This window comes from Nerophis lumbriciformis, linkage group LG03 (genome assembly GCF_033978685.3).
Source record: "Nerophis lumbriciformis linkage group LG03, RoL_Nlum_v2.1, whole genome shotgun sequence".
In the NCBI taxonomy this organism is placed as follows: domain Eukaryota; kingdom Metazoa; phylum Chordata; class Actinopteri; order Syngnathiformes; family Syngnathidae; genus Nerophis; species Nerophis lumbriciformis.
In genome coordinates this window covers 17,840,163-17,860,405 of record NC_084550.2, presented here as the reverse complement: position 1 = coordinate 17,860,405, position 20,243 = coordinate 17,840,163, and the positions used below count along the sequence as shown (strand labels likewise).

The 20,243-nt window shown below is 38.3% G+C and overlaps 1 protein-coding gene across 4 annotated transcripts in view; it reads left to right on the top strand.

Moving 5' to 3' along the window:
* Positions 1 to 19,995, top strand: part of apbb3 (amyloid beta (A4) precursor protein-binding, family B, member 3) — a 32,268-nt gene extending 12,273 nt beyond the window's left edge. The window contains exons 2-13 of one of the 4 annotated variants that reach the window (XM_061934594.1): positions 7,484 to 7,659; positions 7,723 to 7,784; positions 8,916 to 8,961; positions 11,579 to 11,728; positions 11,792 to 11,919; positions 11,998 to 12,003; positions 12,116 to 12,230; positions 12,302 to 12,374; positions 19,102 to 19,185; positions 19,252 to 19,348; positions 19,411 to 19,610; positions 19,668 to 19,995. In XM_061934594.1, the coding sequence (XP_061790578.1) occupies positions 7,484 to 7,659; positions 7,723 to 7,784; positions 8,916 to 8,961; positions 11,579 to 11,728; positions 11,792 to 11,919; positions 11,998 to 12,003; positions 12,116 to 12,230; positions 12,302 to 12,374; positions 19,102 to 19,185; positions 19,252 to 19,348; positions 19,411 to 19,610; positions 19,668 to 19,849 (1,319 nt within the window). In that variant the 3' untranslated portion in view covers positions 19,850 to 19,995. Of the gene's footprint in view, positions 1 to 7,483; positions 7,660 to 7,722; positions 7,785 to 8,915; positions 8,962 to 11,568; positions 11,729 to 11,791; positions 11,920 to 11,997; positions 12,004 to 12,115; positions 12,231 to 12,301; positions 12,375 to 19,101; positions 19,186 to 19,251; positions 19,362 to 19,410; positions 19,611 to 19,667 lie in introns of those variants that run through there. The other 3 variants (XM_061934578.2, XM_061934602.1, XM_061934586.1) reach the window with 3 other exon arrangements.
* Positions 19,996 to 20,243: the final 248 nt, after the last annotated feature.

Here is a 20,243-nt window from a genome sequence, read left to right as displayed (position 1 = left end):
TATGTCCTCCTCATTATGTGATGGTAAATATGTCCTTATGTCCTCATTATGTGGTGGTAAATATGTCCTTTTTGTCCTCCTCATTATGTGATGGTAAATATGTCCTTATGTCCTCCTCATTATGTGATGGTAAATATGTCCTTATGTCCTCATTATGTGATGGTAAATATGTCCTTATGTCCTCCTCATTATGTGATGGTAAATATGTCCTTATGTCCTCATTATGTGGTGGTAAATGTGTCCTTATGTCCTCCTCATTATGTGATGGTAAATATGTCCTTATGTCCCCCACATTATGTGATGGTAAATATGTCCTTATGTCCTCCTCATTATGTGGTGGTAAATATGTCCTTATGTCCTCCTCATTTTGTGATGGTAAATATGTCCTTATGTCCTCCTCATTATGTGGTGGTAAATATGTCCTTATGTCCTCCTCATTATGTGGTGGTAAATATGTCCTCCTCATTATGTGGTGGTAAATATGTCCTCCTCATTATGTGATGGTAAATATGTCCTTATGTCCTCCTCATTATGTGGAGGTAAATATGTCCTTCTCATTATGTGGTGGTAAATATGTCCTTATGTCCTCCTCATTATGTGGTGGTAAATATGTCCTTATGTCCTCCTCATTATGTGATGGTAAATATGTCCTTATGTCCTTCTCATTATGTGGTGGTAAATATGTCCTTATGTCCTCCTCATTATGTGATGGTAAATATGTCCTTATGTCCTCCTCATTATGTGGAGGTAAATATGTCCTTCTTATTATGTGGTGGTAAATATGTCCTTATGTCCTCCTCATTATGTGATGGTAAATATGTCCTTATGTCCTCCTCATTATGTGGTGGTAAATATGTCTTTATGTCCTCCTCATTATGTGGTGGTAAATATGTCCTTATGTCCTCCTCATTATGTGGTGGTAAATATGTCCTTATGTCCTCCTCATTATGTGATGGTAAATATGTCCTTATGTCCTCCTCATTATGTGGTGGTAAATATGTCCTTATGTCCTCCTCATTATGTGGTGGTAAATATGTCCTTATGTCCTCTTCATTAAGTGATGGTAAATATGTCCTTATGTCCTCCTCATTATGTGGTGGTAAATGTGTCATCCTATACTACGTGATGGTAAATATGTCCTCCTTATACTACAATGTGATGGTGAATATGTCCTCCTCATTATGTGATGGTAAATATGTCCTTATGTCCTTCTCATTATGTGGTGGTAAATATGTCCTTATGTCCTCCTCATTATGTGATGGTAAATATGTCCTTATGTCCTCATTATGTGATGGTAAATATGTCCTTATGTCCTCCTCATTATGTGATGGTAAATATGTCCTTATGTCCTTCTCATTATGTGGTGGTAAATATGTCCTTATGTCCTCCTCATTATGTGATGGTAAATATGTCCTTATGTCCTCATTATGTGGTGGTAAATATGTCCTTATGTCCTCCTCATTATGTGATGGTAAATATGTCCTTATGTCCTCCTCATTATGTGATGGTAAATATGTCCTTATGTCCTCATTATGTGATGGTAAATATGTCCTTATGTCCTCCTCATTATGTGATGGTAAATATGTCCTTATGTCCTCATTATGTGGTGGTAAATGTGTCCTTATGTCCTCCTCATTATGTGGTGGTAAATGTGTCATCCTATACTACATGATGGTAAATATGTCCTTATGTCCTCCTCATTATGTGATGGTAAATATGTCCTTATGTCCTTCTCATTATGTGGTGGTAAATATGTCCTTATGTCCTCCTCATTATGTGATGGTAAATATGTCCTTATGTCCTCATTATGTGGTGGTAAATATGTCCTTATGTCCTCCTCACTATGTGATGGTAAATATGTCCTTATGTCCTTCTCATTATGTGGTGGTAAATATGTCCTTATGTCCTCCTCATTATGTGATGGTAAATATGTCCTTATGTCCTCCTCATTATGTGGAGGTAAATATGTCCTTCTTATTATGTGGTGGTAAATATGTCCTTATGTCCTCCTCATTATGTGATGGTAAATATGTCCTTATGTCCTCCTCATTATGTGGTGGTAAAGATGTCCTTATGTCCTCCTCATTATGTGGTGGTAAATATGTCCTTATGTCCTCCTCATTATGTGATGGTAAATATGTCCTTATGTCCTCCTCATTATGTGGTGGTAAATATGTCCTTATGTCCTCCTCATTATGTGGTGGTAAATATGTCCTTATGTCCTGCTCATTATGTGGTGGTAAATATGTCCTTATGTCCTCATTATTTGGTGGTAAATATGTCCTTATGTCCTCCTCATTATGTGATGGTAAATATGTCCTTATGTCCTCCTCATTATGTGGAGGTAAATATGTCCTTATGTCCTCCTCATTATGTGATGGTAAATATGTCCTTATGTCCTTCTCATTATGTGGTGGTAAATATGTCCTTATGTCCTCCTCATTATGTGATGGTAAATATGTCCTTATGTCCTCCTCATTATGTGGAGGTAAATATGTCCTTCTCATTATGTGGTGGTAAATATGTCCTTATGTCCTCCTCATTATGTGGTGGTAAATATGTCCTTATGTCCTCTTCATTAAGTGATGGTAAATATGTCCTTATGTCCTCTTCATTATGTGGTGGTAAATATGTCCTTATGTCCTCCTCATTATGTGGTGGTAAATGTGTCATCCTATACTACGTGATGGTAAATATGTCCTCCTTATACTACAATGTGATGGTGAATATGTCCTCCTCATTATGTGATGGTAAATATGTCCTTATGTCCTTCTCATTATGTGGTGGTAAATATGTCCTTATGTCCTCCTCATTATGTGATGGTAAATATGTCCTTATGTCCTTATTATGTGATGGTAAATATGTCCTTATGTCCTCCTCATTATGTGATGGTAAATATGTCCTTATGTCCTCATTATGTGGTGGTAAATATGTCCTTTTTGTCCTCCTCATTATGTGATGGTAAATATGTCCTTATGTCCTCCTCATTATGTGATGGTAAATATGTCCTTATGTCCTCATTATGTGATGGTAAATATGTCCTTATGTCCTCCTCATTATGTGATGGTAAATATGTCCTTATGTCCTCATTATGTGGTGGTAAATGTGTCCTTATGTCCTCCTCATTATGTGATGGTAAATATGTCCTTATGTCCCCCACATTATGTGATGGTAAATATGTCCTTATGTCCTCCTCATTATGTGGTGGTAAATATGTCCTTATGTCCTCCTCATTTTGTGATGGTAAATATGTCCTTATGTCCTCCTCATTATGTGGTGGTAAATATGTCCTTATGTCCTCCTCATTATGTGGTGGTAAATATGTCCTCCTCATTATGTGGTGGTAAATATGTCCTTATGTCCTCCTCATTATGTGGAGGTAAATATGTCCTTCTCATTATGTGGTGGTAAATATGTCCTTATGTCCTCCTCATTATGTGGTGGTAAATATGTCCTTATGTCCTCCTCATTATGTGATGGTAAATATGTCCTTATGTCCTTCTCATTATGTGGTGGTAAATATGTCCTTATGTCCTCCTCATTATGTGATGGTAAATATGTCCTTATGTCCTCCTCATTATGTGGAGGTAAATATGTCCTTCTTATTATGTGGTGGTAAATATGTCCTTATGTCCTCCTCATTATGTGATGGTAAATATGTCCTTATGTCCTCCTCATTATGTGGTGGTAAATATGTCTTTATGTCCTCCTCATTATGTGGTGGTAAATATGTCCTTATGTCCTCCTCATTATGTGGTGGTAAATATGTCCTTATGTCCTCCTCATTATGTGATGGTAAATATGTCCTTATGTCCTCCTCATTATGTGGTGGTAAATATGTCCTTATGTCCTCCTCATTATGTGGTGGTAAATATGTCCTTATGTCCTCTTCATTAAGTGATGGTAAATATGTCCTTATGTCCTCCTCATTATGTGGTGGTAAATGTGTCATCCTATACTACGTGATGGTAAATATGTCCTCCTTATACTACAATGTGATGGTGAATATGTCCTCCTCATTATGTGATGGTAAATATGTCCTTATGTCCTTCTCATTATGTGGTGGTAAATATGTCCTTATGTCCTCCTCATTATGTGATGGTAAATATGTCCTTATGTCCTCATTATGTGATGGTAAATATGTCCTTATGTCCTCCTCATTATGTGATGGTAAATATGTCCTTATGTCCTTCTCATTATGTGGTGGTAAATATGTCCTTATGTCCTCCTCATTATGTGATGGTAAATATGTCCTTATGTCCTCATTATGTGGTGGTAAATATGTCCTTATGTCCTCCTCATTATGTGATGGTAAATATGTCCTTATGTCCTCCTCATTATGTGATGGTAAATATGTCCTTATGTCCTCATTATGTGATGGTAAATATGTCCTTATGTCCTCCTCATTATGTGATGGTAAATATGTCCTTATGTCCTCATTATGTGGTGGTAAATGTGTCCTTATGTCCTCCTCATTATGTGGTGGTAAATGTGTCATCCTATACTACATGATGGTAAATATGTCCTCCTTATACTACAATATGATGGTGAATATGTCCTCCTCATTCTACATGATGGTAAATATGTCCATATGTCCTTCTCATACTACAAACCCCGTTTCCATATGAGTTGGGAAATTGTGTTAGATGTAAATATAAACGGAATACAATGATTTGCAAATCATTTTCAACCCATATTCAGTTGAATATGCTACAAAGACAACATATTTGATGTTCAAACTGATAAACATTTGGGGTGAGGTACACCCCTTTTTCCACAACTGCGTGAGCAAATAGTCAAACAGTTTAAGAACAATGTTTCTCAAAGTGCAATTGCAAGAAATTTAGGGATTTCAACATCTACGGTCCATAATATCATCAAAAGGTTCAGAGAATCTGGAGAAATTACTCCACGTAAGCGGCATGGCCGGAAACCAACATTGAATGACCGTGACCTTCGATCCCTCAGACGGCACTGTATCAAAAACCGACATCAATATCTAAAGGATATCACCACATGGGCTCAGGAACACTTCAGAAAACCACTGTCACTAAATACAGTTGGTCGCTACATCTGTAAGTGCAAGTTAAAGCTCTACTATGCAAAGCGAAAGCCATTTATCAACAACATCCAGAAACGCCGCCGGCTTCTCTGGGCCCGAGATCATCTAAGATGGACTGATGCAAAGTGGAAAAGTGTTCTGTGGTCTGATGAATCCACATTTCAAATGGTTTTTGGAAATCTTCGACATTGTGTCATCCGGACCAAAGGGGAAGCGAACCATCCAGACTGTTATTGACGCAAAGTTCAAAAGCCAGCATCTGTGATGGTATGGGGGTGCATTAGTGCCCAAGACATGGGTAACTTACACATCATTTCATGGACGCCCCTACTTATTTCAGCAAGACAATGCCAAGCCACATTCAGCACGTGTTACAGCAGCGTGGCTTCGTAAAAAAGAGTGCGGGTCCTTTCCTGGCCCGCCTGCAGTCCAGACTTGTCTCCCATCGAAAATGTGTGGCGCATTATGAAGCGTAAAATACGACAGCCACACTGTTCCTCCTGAATCCGAGGTTTCGTCCTGGTTGTGGAACTGTGGACCAGCTCTATACTCTCGGCAGGGTCCTTGAGGAAGCATGGGAGTTTGCCCAACCAGTCTACATGTGCTTTGTGGACTTGGAGAAGGCATTCGATCGTGTCCCTCGGGAAGTCCTGTAGGGAGTGCTCAGAGAGTATGGGGTATCGGACTGTCTGATTGTGGCTGTCCGCTCCCTGTACGATCAGTGTCAGAGCTTGGTCCGCATTGCCGGCAGTAAGTCGGACACGTTTCCGGTGAGGGTTGGATTCTGCCAAGGCTGCCCTTTGTCACCGATTCTGTTCATAACTTTTATGGACAGAATTTCTAGGCGCAGTCAAGGCGTTGAGGGGATCCAGTTTGGTGGCTGCAGGATTAGGTCTCTGCTTTTTGCAGATGATGTGGTCCTGATGGCTTCATCTGGCCAGGATCTTCAGCTCTCACTGGATCGGTTCGCAGCCGAGTGTGAAGCGACTGGGATGGGAATCAGCACCTCCAAGTCCGAGTCCATGGTTCTCGCCTGGAAAAGGGTGGAGTGCCATCTCCGGGTTGGGGAGGAGACCCTGCCCCAAGTGGAGGAGTTCAAGTACCTAGGAGTCTTGTTCACGAGTGAGGGAAGAGTGGATCGTGAGATCGACAGGCGGATCGGTGCGGCATCTTCAGTAATGCGGACGCTGTATCAGTCCGTTGTGGTGAAGAAGGAGCTGAGCCGGAAGGCAAAGCTCTCAATTTACCGGTCGATCTACGTTCCCATCCTCACCTATGGTCATGAGCTTTGGGTTATGACTGAAAGGACAAGATCACGGGTACAAGCGGACGAAATTAGTTTCCTCCGCCGGGTGGCGGGGCTCTCCCTTAGAGATAGGGTGAGAAGCTCTGCCATCCGGGGGGAGCTCAAAGTAAAGCCGCTGCTCCTCCACATCGAGAGGAGCCAGATGAGGTGGTTCGGGCATCTGGTCAGGATGCCACCCGAACGCCTCCCTAGGGAGGTGTTTAGGGCACGTCCAACCGGTAGGAGGCCACGGGGAAGACCCAGGACACGTTGGGTAGACTATGTCTCCCGGCTGGCCTAGGAACGCCTCGGGATCCCCTGGGAGGAGCTGGACGAAGTGGCTGGGGAGAGGAAAGTCTGGGCTTCCCTGCTTAGGCTGCTGCCCCCGCGACCCGACCTCGGATAAGCGGAAGAAGATGGATGGATGGAAATACGACAGCGGAGACCCCGGACTGTTGAACGACTGAAGCTCTACATAAAACAAGAATGGGAAAGAATTCCACTTTCAAAGCTTCAACAATTAGTTTTCTCAGTTCTCAATCGTTTATTGAGTGTGTTCTCAATCGTTTATTGAGTGTTGTTAAAAGAAAAGGTGATTTAACACAGTGGTGAACATTTCCTTTCCCAACTACTTTGGCACGTGTTGCAGCCATGAAATTCTAAGTTCATTATTATTTGCAAAAAAAAAAAAAAAGTTTATGAGTTTGAACATCAAATATGTTGTATTTGTAGTGCATTCAATTGAATATGGGTTGAAAATGATTTACAAATCATTGTATTCCGTTTATATTTACATCTAACACAATTTCCCAAATCATTTGGAAACGGGGTTTGTATAATGTAATGGTAAATATGTCCCCTTATACTACATTATGTTCAATATGTCCTCCTCATACTACATGATGGTAAATATGTGTTTCTAACACTACAAGATGGTAAATACTGTATGTCCTCCTTACATTACAATATAAAAAATTTAAAGACAAGGGAAATTTTGCATTAATAATTCAAGCACTTCCTCGTTGCTGACTTCCTGTTCAGCAGTGTGATTGACGACCTGATCGGGTGACACGATCAAAGCCATAAGTGCATGCTAGCTCGGACCTCACTGAAGTGGTGGACTCTGCCTGTTACAGACAACATCTGGACCGACCAGAACCTGCTGCTGGACCAGGACCTCCCCTCTGACTGGAGGACCATCAAAGACTCCACGGGGACGTACTATTGGCACGTTCCCACCGGCACCACTCAGTGGCAGCACCCCCGACTAAACGGGGCGCCGCAGCAGCCGGCGCCGCCTCCCGAGCAACAGGTAGAACCTGCAGAACCGTGCAGAACCTTAAAATCTTCTTCTCCTCTGGTGTTTTGCTTTCAGAAGGACCAGAATGGATCGAGCAACTGCAGCGCAGATGCTGACAGAGCACATGGCGCACATAGGTTGCACACACACACACACACACACACACACACACACACACACACACACACACACACACACACACACACACACACACACACACACACATTCTTGTATTTCTTACCTTCTTGAGACCTCCGAAAAATGCCTGCCTCTTTAGGACCACCCTTTCCAGACATATAAAGATTTGTATTTACAACATTAATAATATATACATACTATGCAAATATAAAAAAAGGAGGTTTTCATAAAAAAAAAAAAAATGTTTTGAATTTTCTTTGTTTGTGATTGGTTTTTAATCTTCATTATTTACTTAACGTTATTACAGTATGTCTCTATAGACATATTTATTTAATTGTTTTTTATTAATTTTGGCCAAAGGGGGCACATTTATCAATTTCTTACACACACTTGTTATTACATATGTTGACCAGAGGGGGAGCACTTCAAATTTTCACACACACTTGTTATTTCATATGTTGGCCAGAGGGGGAGCACTTTTAAAACCGACACACAGTCAATTTTAAAAATCCCTCCTTTTTGGGACCACCCTAATTTTGATAGATTTCACAACCAGGAGGTGCAAATTAGATCTCTATTTTTTGTATTTTGTAATGTGCTTAAGGCTGATGACAAAAGAGTCACGGACCACAGATGGCCCCTGTGCCACACTTTGGGCAACCCAGCTGTAGAAGCTAACTGTTAATGGCCACTATAGTCTTAATACTGTAGTGTATTTGTTCATCCTACGGTCACATATGGGATGCGGGTTGTTTTATGTAAGCACCTGAAGTCGTAAAAAATCAGCTGTTCACCTGGCGGGTTTTTTCGGGGCTGAATAGGGAAGTCCTTCTTTAGCTGCTGTCTTGTTTTATCATATATTACTGCCTTTGTACCTGTCAATGTTCACTTTTGTATGCACATTAAATCAACCAAAAAAATCCTGACTTTGGAGCAATGTTCACAGACTCTAGTATTTGGCTCTCTATTAGATGCTATGGTTTTCTGTATCCTAACTTGTTCACCGGTCCTCATATGGAAGGTACTTTTCCTTGTTGATGTCTCAAGAAGGGTAGAAACACACACACACACACGCACACACACACACAAACGCCAATGTGTGTGTCAGCTGTGTTTGATGTGACTTTCAGGTTTTGGTGGTCTGATGAGTCTTGTAGCCATGACGACAACTCACAGGTATGACAACATACACACTAGTGGGTCAAATTATGTCTGATGCTGCTAAACACACACACACACACACACACACACACACACACACACACACACACACACACACACACACACACACACACACACACACACACACACACACACACACATTGTTGTATTTCTTACCTTCTTGAGACCTCCGAAAAATGCCTCCTTCTTTAGGACCACCCTTTCTAGATGTATAAAGATTTGTATTTACATTAATAATACATACATACTATGTAAATATAAAAACGCTTGTTTACTCAATAACAGTCGCAATTTTACAAGAAAAGATTAAAGTATTGGCAATTTTATGAAAAGAGTCAGATTTTTACTTGACAAAAGTACCAATTTTATAAGAAAACTTTTGGCAATATTATAAAAATAATCGGAATTTCACTTACTCAAAAAATGTCACTATTTTACAAGAACGACAAAAAATTTTGCAATAATGTGATAAGTCAGAATTTTATATGACAAATGTAACCATTTTGCATTAAAAAGTAATCATTTTACGAGAAAATATTTTAGTTCATACATTTTTTGGGGGAATTTTTTGTTTGTAATTGGTTTTTAATCTTCATTATTTAACTCAAGTTATTACAGTATGTCTCTACATACATACTTATTTTATTTTTTTAATTATTTTTGGCTAAAGGGGGCACATTTCAATTTCTTACACACGCTTGTTATTACATATGTTGGCCAGAGGGAGAGCACTTTTAAAACCGACACACAGTCAATTTGAAAAATCCCTCCTTTTTGGGACCCCCCTAATTTTGATAGGTTTCACCACCAGGGTGTGCAGATGAGACATTTTCTATTACAAACCCCGTTTCCATATGAGTTGGGAAATTGTGTTTGATGTAAATATAAACGGAATACAATTATTTGCAAATCCTTTTCAACCCATATTCAATTGAATGCACTACAAAAACAAGATATATATATATTTTTTGCAAATAATAATTAACTTAGAATTTCATGGCTGCAACACGTGCCAAAGTAGTTGGTAAAGGGCATGTTTACCACTGTGTTACATGGCCTTTCCTTTTAACAACACTCAGTAAACGTTTGGGAACTGAGGAGACACATTTTTTAAGCCTCTCAGGTGGAATTATTTCCCATTCTTGCTTGATGTACAGCTTAAGTTGTTGAACAGTCCGGGGGTCTCCGTTGTGGTATTTTAGGCTTCATAATGCGCCACACATTTTCAATGGGAGACAGGTCTGGACTACAGGCAGGCCAGTCTAGTACTCGTACTCTTTTACTATGAAGCCACGTTGATGTAACACGTGGCTTGGCAGTGTTTTGCTGAAATAAGCAGGGGCGTCCATGGTAACGTTGCTTGGATGGCAACATATGTTGCTCCAAAACCTGTATGTACCTTTCAGCATTCACAGATGTGTAAGTCACCCATGTCTTGGGCACTAATACACCCCCATACCATCACAGATGCTGGCTTTTCAACTTTGCGCCTATAACAATCCGGATGATTCTTTTCCTCTTTGGTCCGGAGGACACGACGTCCACAGTTTCCAAAAACAATTTGAAATGTGGACTCGTCAGACCACAGAACACTTTTCCACTTTGTATCAGTCCATCTTAGATGAGCTCAGGCCCAGCGAAGCCGACGGCGTTTCTGGGTGTTGTTGATAAACGGTTTTCGCCTTGCATAGGAGAGTTTTAACTTGCACTTACAGATGTAGCGACCAACTGTAGTTACTGACAGTGGGTTTCTGAAGTGTTCCTGAGCCCATGTGGTGATATCCTTTACACACTGATGTCGCTTGTTGATGCAGTACAGCCTGAGGGATCGAAGGTCACAGGCTTAGCTGCTTACGCGCAGTGATTTCTCCAGAATCTCTGAACCCTTTGATGATATTACAGACCGTAGATGGTGAAATCCCTAAATTCCTTGCAATAGCTGGTTGAGAAAGGTTTTTCTTAAACTGTTCAACAATTTGCTCATGCATTTGTTGACAAAGTGGTGACCCTCGCCCCATCCTTGTTTGTGAATGACTGTTCATTTTTATACCCAATCATGGCACCCACCTGTTCCCAATTTGCCTGTCCACCTGTGGGATGTTCCAAATAAGTGTTTGATGAGCATTCCTCAACTTTATCAGTATTTATTGCCACATTTCCTAACTTCCTTGTCACGTGTTGCTGGCATCAAATTCTAAAGTTAATGATTATTTGCAAAAAAGTTTATCAGTTTGAACATCAAATATGTTGTCTTTGTAGCATATTCAACTGAATATGGGTTGAAAATGATTTGCAAATCATTGTATTCCGTTTATATTTACATCTAACACAATTTCCCAACTCATATGGAAACGGGGTTCGTAGATGCAATGATTTTCCGTATTGGGACCATGATTTATGTCCTAACTTGTTCACCAACAAGGTACTTTTCCTTGTTGGTGTCCTCAAGAAGGGTAGAAATACAAGAACACACACACACACACACACACACACACACACACACACACACACACACACACCAATCCCATAATCCCCGTTTAATCTGATCTCATGTCCGTGTCCTCCTTTCCGGTGTTGTCCGCCCATCTTGATGCGCACGAGTGCCCATCAGTGCTTTTCCGTGCGCTCCCTGGGCTGGCTCCAGGTGGAAGAGGACGACTTGTCCCCGGGCCGCAGCAGTCTGGTGGTCAGCGACGTCATCCAGCAGCTGTCTCGCTGCGGCGGCGACGAGCAGCGCGACCGGCTGGGGTCCTCGGGGGAGGTGAGACAGCACGTCCGTCAGTCCGTCACGCGGCGTGGCCGTCTCACATCTGTGGGCTTGCAGGGTCGCGACATGATGCTGGTTCTGAAGAGAGACACCCTGACCCTGGTGGATGCTTTAGACCACGCCCCCTTGTACTGTCAGCCCATTGTCAACATTCGCGTCTGGGGGGTGGGCAGCAACAATGGCAGGTTAGCCAATCAGAAGCAGTCTCAATGTGGAACACATCACTAATCACTGTGTCTCCCTCGCATGCCTCCACCTGGCAGGGACAGGTAACTTGTGCATGTGTGTGTGTGTGTGTGTGTGTGTGTGTGTGTGTGTGTGTGTGTGTGTAGGTCACATGATCGTTAATAAGATGGCCGCTGAGTGTGTGCTTCCATTCAGAGACTTTGCCTTTGTTGCGGGGGACAAGGACAGCTGCGTGCTCAAGTGCCACGTTTTCCGCTGCGATGCCCCCGCCAAGGCCGTCGCCATGGCGCTGCACCAAATGTGCTCCAAGGTGGGTTGCCTGCCGCCGTAGGCCACGCCCCCCTCCACGCCCGCGCACATGCCAATTGTTTGTGTCCTCAGATGATGTCAGGTCAAAAAGCCACCCGCTCGCTCACCATGGAGAGCATCGTGCCGGAGGACCTACCCGGACAAGGTAACCGCGGCAACCAGTCTACGGTCACCGGAAGTCGTAAAATCAGCCGACACCTGGCGGTTTTTTTTGGGGATGAATAAGGAAGTCCGTCTTTAGCTGCCGTCTTGTTTTATCACATATTGCTGCCTTTGCACCTGTCAATGTTTACTTTTGTATGCACATTAAATTAACAAAAAAAAATCCTGACTTTGGAGCAATGTTCACAGACTCTAGTATTTGGCTCCCTATTATATGCTATGGTTTTCCGTATTGGAATCATGATTTCGGTTCTAAATTGTTCACCTGTCCTCATATGGAAGGCACTTTTCCTTGTTGATGTCTCAAGAAGAGTAGCAATACAAACACACACACACACACACACACACACACACACACACACACACACACACACACACACACACACACACACACACACACACACACACACACACACACGCACGCACACACACAAGCACACACAAACATTCTTGTATTTGTTACCTTCTTGAGACCTCCGAAAAATGCCTCCCTCTTTAGGACCACCCTTTCTAGATATATAAAGATTTATATTTACAACATTAATAATATATACATACTATGCAAATATAAAAAAAGCTTGTTGTGAAAAATGAGCTGGAATTTCAAAAGAAAAAGGTCACAATTTCACAAGTAAAACTTAGAATTTTGGCATTTTTATAATAAAAGTCGTAATCTTACTCAATGCAAGTCAAAATTTTAGAAGAAAAACTGAACATTTGTGCAATATTATGATAAAAGTTGGAATTTTACTCATAACAGTCGCAATTTTACAAGAAAAGCCTAAAATTTTGGCAATTTTATGAAATGAGTCGTAAATTTACTCGACGAAAGTCACAATTCTATAAGAAAACATTAAAATGTTGACAATGTTGTAACAATAATGGGAATTTTACTTGGCAAAATGATGACAATAGTCATAATTTTACTCAAAAAATTTCACTATTTTAAATGAACAAGAATTTTATACGACAACTGTCACCATTTTGCATTAAAAAGTAATAATTTTACATAAAAAAAGTAATCATTTTATGAGAAAATATTGCAATATTACAGAAACAGAAAGAATATGAGAAATTGTTCCCAATTTTATAAGAAAAAAGTCGACACATTGTGAGAAAAAGACTGCTTTTAGTTAATAAATTTTTTTTTAGTTTTTTGTTTGTAATTGGTTTTTAATCTTCATTATTTACCTTGTTATTTACTTCAAGCTATTACAGTATGTCTCTATGTATTTATTTGTATTAATTTTGGCCAAAGGGGGCGCATTTCAATTTCCTACACACACTTGTTATTTCATATGTTGACCAGAGGGGGAGTACTTTTAAAACCGACACACAGTCAATTTGAAAAATCCCTCCTTTGTGGGACCACCCTAATTTTGATAGATTTCACCACCAGGGGGTGCAAATGAGACATTCTCTATTAGATGCAATGGTTTTCCGTATTGGTTAAGTTAAGTATATATACAGATTTGTATTTACAACATTAATAATATATACATACTATGCAAATATAAAAAAAGCTTGTTGTGAAAAATGAGTTGGAATTTCAAAAGAAAAAGGTCACAATTTCACAAGTAAAACTTAGAATTTGGCATTTTTATAATAAAAGTCGTAATCTTACTCAATGCAAGTAAACATTTTTGAAGGAAAACTGAACATTTGTGAAATATTATGATAAAAGTTGTAATTTTACCCAATGACAGTCACAATTTTACAAGAAAAGCTTCAAATTTTGGCAATTTTATGAAATGAGTCGTAATTTTAGTCGACAAAAGTCACAATTTTATAAGAAAACATTAAAATGTTGGCAATATTGTATTAATAATGGGAATTTTACCTGGCAAAATGATGATAAAATCATAATTTTACCCAAAAAATGTCACTGTTTTATAGGAACAAAAAAATTGGCAATATTGTGATAAAAGTCAGAATTTTATATGACAAATGTCACCATTTTGCATTAAAAAGTAATAATTTTACATAAAAAAGTAATAATTTTACGAGAAAATATTGCAATATTACAGAAACAGAAAGAATATGAGAAATTGTTCCCAATTTTTTAAGAAAAAAGTCGGCACATTATGAGAAAAAGACTGCTTTTAGTTCATTTTTTGGGGGAATTTTTTGTTTGTAATTGGTTTTTAATCTACATTATTTACCTTGTTATTTACTTCAAGTTATTACAGTATGTCTCTATGTACATATGTATTTATGTATTTGCATTAATTTTGGCCAAAGGGGGCTCATTTCTTACACACGCTTGCTATTACATATGTTGACCAGAGGGGGAGCACTTGAAATTTTTACACACACACACACACACACACACACACACACACACACACACACACACACACACACACACACACACACACACACACACACACACACACACACACTCTTGTATTTGTTACCTTCTTGAGACCTCCAAAAAATGCCTACCTCTTCAGCACCACCCTTTCTAGATATATAAAGATGTGTATTTACAACATTAATAATATTTACATACTATGCAAATATAAAAAAGCTTGTTGTGAAAAATGAGTTGGAATTTCAAAAGAAAAAGGTCACAATTTCACAAGTAATGGCATTGTTATAATAAAAGTCGTAATCTTACTCAATGCAAGTCAAAATTTTACAAGAAAAACTGAACATTTGTGTAATATTATGATAAAAGTTGGAATTTTACTCAATAACAGTCGCAATTTTACAATAAAAGCCTAAAATTTTGGCAATTTTATGAAATTAGTCATTTTACTCGACGAAAGTCACAATTCTATAAGAAAACATTAAAATGTTGGTAATGTAACAATAATGGGAATTTTACTTGGCAAAATGATGACAAAAGTCATAATTTTACTCAAAACATTTCACTATTTTAAAAAAACAAGAATTTTATACGACAAATGTCACTATTTTGTATTAAAAAGTAATAATTTTACATAAAAAAGTAATAATTTTACGAGAAAATATTGCAATAATACAGAAACAGAAAGAATATGAGAAATTGTTCCCAATTTTTAAAGAAAAAAGTCGACACATTGTGAGAAAAAGACTGCTTTTAGTTAATTTATTAAAAATGTTTGTTATTGGTTTTTAATCTTCATTATTTACCTGGTTATTTACTTCAAGTTATTACAGTATTTCTCTATATACATATTTATTTATTTATTTATTTGTATTAATTTGGGCCAAAGGAGGCGCATTTAAATTTCTTACACACGCTGGCTACTACATATGTTGACCAGAGGGGGAGAACTTTTAAAACCGTCACACAGACAATGTAGAAAAATCCCTCCTTTTTGGGACCACCCTAATTTTGATAGATTTCACCACCTGGGGTGCAAATGAGACATTCTCTATTAGATGCAATGGTTTTCTGTATTGGTTAAGTTAAGTATATATAAAGATTTGTATTTACAACATTAATAATATATACATACTGTGCAAATATAAAAAAAGCTTGTTGTGAAAAATGAGCTGGAATTTCAAAAGAAAAAGGTCACAATTTCACAAGTAAAACTTAGAATTTTGGCATTTTTATAATAAAAGTCGTAATCTTACTCACTGCAAGTAAAATTTTTTGAAGGAAAACTGAACATTTGTGCAATATTATGATAAAAGTTGGAATTTTACTCAATAACAGTCGCAAGTTTACAAAAAAAGCCTAAAATGTTGGCAATTTTATGAAATGAGTCGTAATTTTAACAATAATGGGAATTTTACTTGGCAAAATGATGACAAAAGTCATAATTTTACTCAAAAAATGTCACTATTTTAAATGAACAAGAATTTTGTATGACAAATGTCACCATTTTGCATTAAAAAGTAAGAATTTTACATAAAAAAGTAATAATTTTATGAGAAAATATTGAAATATTGCAGAAACAGAAAGAATATGAGAAATTGTTCCCAATTTTATAAGAAAAAAGTCAACACTTTGTGTGAAAAAGACTGCTTTTAGTGAATACATTTTTGGGGGTATTTTTTGGTTTTTGTTATTTACTTCAAGTTATTACAGTATGTCCCTATATATATATTTATTTATTTATTTGTATTAATTTGGGCCAAAGGGGGCGCATTTCAATTTCTTACACACGCTTGTTATTACATATGTTGACCAGAGGGGGAGCACTTCAAATTTTTACACACACTTGTTATTTCATATGTTGACCAGAGGGGGAGCACTTTTAAAACCGACACACAGTCAATGTGAAAAATCCCTCCTTTTTGGGACCACCCTCATTTTGATAGATTTCACCACCAGGGGTGCAAATGAGACATTCTCTATTAGATGCAATAGTTTTCTGTATTGGTTAAGTTAAGTATATATACAAATTTGTATTTACAACATTAATAATATATACAAACTATGCAAATATAAAAAAGCTTGTTGTGAAAAATTAGTTGTAATTTCAAAAGAAAAAGGTAACAATTAAAACTTAGAATTTTGGCATATTTATAAGAAAAGTCGTAATCTTACTCAATGCAAGTCAAAATTTTAGAAGAAAAACTGAACATTTGTGCAATATTATGATAAAAGTTTGAATTTTACTCAATGACAGTCACAATTTTACAAGAAAAGCCTAAAATGTTGGCAATTTTATGAAATGAGTCGTAATTTTAACAATAATGGGAATTTTACTTGGCAAAATGATGACAAATGTCATAATTTTACTCAAAAAATGTCACTATTTTAAATGAACAAGAATTTTATACGACAAATGTCGCCATTTTGCCTTAAAAAGTAATAATTTTACATAAAAAAGTAATAATTTTACGAGAAAATATTGAAATATTACAGAAACAGAAAGAATATGAGAAATTGTTCCCAATTTTTAAAGAAAAAAGTCGACACATTGTTAGAAAAAGACTGCTTTTAGTTAATTTATTAAAAATGTTTTTGTTTGTCATTGGTTTTTAATCTTCATTATTTACTTCAAGATATTACAGTGTTTCTCTATATACATATTTATTTATTTGTATTAATTTGGGCCAAAGGAGGCGCATTTAAATTTCTTACACACGCTGGCTACTACATATGTTGACCAGAGGGGGACAACTTTTAAAACCGACACACAGACAATGTAGAAAAATCCCTCCTTTTTGGGACCACCCTAATTTTGATAGATTTCACCACCTGGGGTGCAAATGAGACATTCTCTATTAGATGCAATGGTTTTCTGTATTGGTTAAGTTAAGTATATATAAAGATGTGTATTTACAACATTAATAATATATACATACTATGCAAATATAAAAAAGCTTGTTGTGAAAAATGAGCTGGAATTTCAAAAGAAAAAGGTCACAATTTCACAGGTAAAACTTAGAATTTTGGCATTTTTATAATAAAAGTCGTAATCTTACTCAATGCAAGTCAAAATTTTAGAAGAAAAACAAAATATTTGTGCAATATTATGATAAAAGTTGGAATTTTACTCAACGACAGTCACAATTTTACAAGAAAACCTTCAAATTTTGGCAATTTTATGAAATGAGTCGTAATTTTAGTCGACAAAAGTCACAATTTTACAAGAAAACATTAAAATGTTGGCAATATTGTATTAATAATGGGAATTTTACTTGGCAAAATGATGACAAAAGTCATAATTTTACTCAAAACATTTCACTATTTTAAATGAACAAGAATTTTATACGACAAATGTCATCATTTTGCATTAAAAAGTAATCATTTTACATAAAATGATGATAAAATCATAATTTTACTCAAAAAATGTCACTATTTTATAAGAACAACAAAAAAATGGCAATATTGTGATAAAGTCAGAATTTTATATGACAAATGTCATCATTTTGCATTAAAAACTAATAATTTTACATAAAATGATGATAAAATCATAATTTTACTCAAAAAATGTCACTACTTTATAAGAACAACAAAAAAATTGGCAATATTGTGATAAAAGTCAGAATTTTATATGACAAATGTCACCATTTTGCATTAAAAAGTAATAATTTTACATAAAGTAATAATTTTACATAAAGTAATAATTTTACATAAAATAATAATTGTACGAGAAAATATTGTAATATTACAGAAACAGAAAGAACATGAGAAATTGTTCCCAATTTTTTAAAGAAAAAAGTCGACACATTGTGAGAAAAAGACTGCTTTTAGTTAATTTTTATTTTGTGTTTATAATTGGTTTTTAATCTTCATTATTTACCTTGTTATTTACTTCGTTATTACAGTATGTCTGTGTACATATTTATTTATTTATTTGTATTAATTTGGGCCAAAGGGGGCGCATTTACATTTCTTACACATGCTTGCTATTACATATGTTGACCAGAGGGGGAGCACTTAAATTTTTTTACACACACCTGTTATTTCATATGTTGACCAGAGGGGGCGCACTTCAAATTTTTACACACACTTGTTATTTCATATGTTGACCAGTCAATTTAAAAATCCCTCCTTTTTGGATCCCACCCTCATTTTGATAGATTTCACCACCAGGGGGTGCAAATGAGACATTCTATATTAGATGCAATGGTTTTCCGTATTGGGACCATGATTTATGTCCTCATATGGAAGGTACTTTTCCTTGTTGATGTCCCAAGAAGGGTAGCAATACAAGAACACACACACACACACACACACACACACACACACACACACACACACACACACACACACACACACATTCTTCGCTGAACCCGTCTCCTTGTTTTCTGTCTTCCAGTGGACTTCTTGGAGGCGGTGCGGCAGCAGGTGCAAAAGTTTGACGTCCGCTACGTCGGGAGCCTGCCCGTGTCCCGCGCCATGGGTATGCCGGCGCGTCACATGACCCACGGACCTCGGAAGCTGGCTTTGAAACATTTGCACTGTGCAGGCATGGAGGTTTTAAACAGCGCCATCGAGAGCATCATGGACGCCACCGAGCATGACCAGTGGGAGGCGAGCATCATCCACGTGACCGACAACATCCTGTCCGTCTTCAAGGTGCATCTCTTCGATTCTGTTACGACGTCCCTGTCTTTTATTTTGATAGCTACCGTGCACTCGTGACAGGAAGGGGAGGAGCCGTTCTGGGAGTGCCAGGTGCGTCTTCTCAGCTTCCTCGGCGTGGGCCAGGACAGTCACACCTTCGCCGTGATCGCCGATGGCGGCACCCAGCGCTTCGAGTGCCACGTGTTCTGGTGCGAGCCGGACGCGGGGCTCCTGTCCGAGGCGGTCCAGGCGGCGTGCATGGTGAGCGCCCTTCCACGGCTTTTAAGCACGATTTTTCAGACCTTCCTTGTCCTGCAGGTTCACTACCAGAAGTGTTTGGTGGCTCAGACTCCGCCCCCCAGGACCAAGCTGTGGCACGCAACCCCGCCCAAGATCAGACGGGCCAACTCCATGGACGGCGTCGCTTTCCCGCCTCGAGGCTGGCGCCTCCACGACAAGGAGAGCGGCGGCGTGAGGCGGAGCATGATGGCCTTTTTTGACACTTTCAGGAACAAGCGAGCTGCAATGTCCTGATGAGGACAAGGCGCACGTCGGAGGACATTAGAACCAAACCGTCAGAGCCTGCTGGTGCTGGACTTCAAGCGGTCACACGGTGATCCACCTCAGCTGCACGTCATGGATGTCAATTTATCATCAATAAATTCATTATTGATCAACTTTTATTTTGAAAGGGTCTGAATTTTTCCGTGGTCCAGCTAGATCGGCCTCACAGGCCCATAGTGTGTCGGCAGAGAAAATTTTAGATTGATCCGATTTTTTTTTTTATCTTACCGTAATTTTTTTCACATATGTAGATGGAATCCACATGAACATTGATCATACTTGCCAACCCTCCCGGATTTTCCGGGAGACTCCCGAAATTCAGCGCCTCTC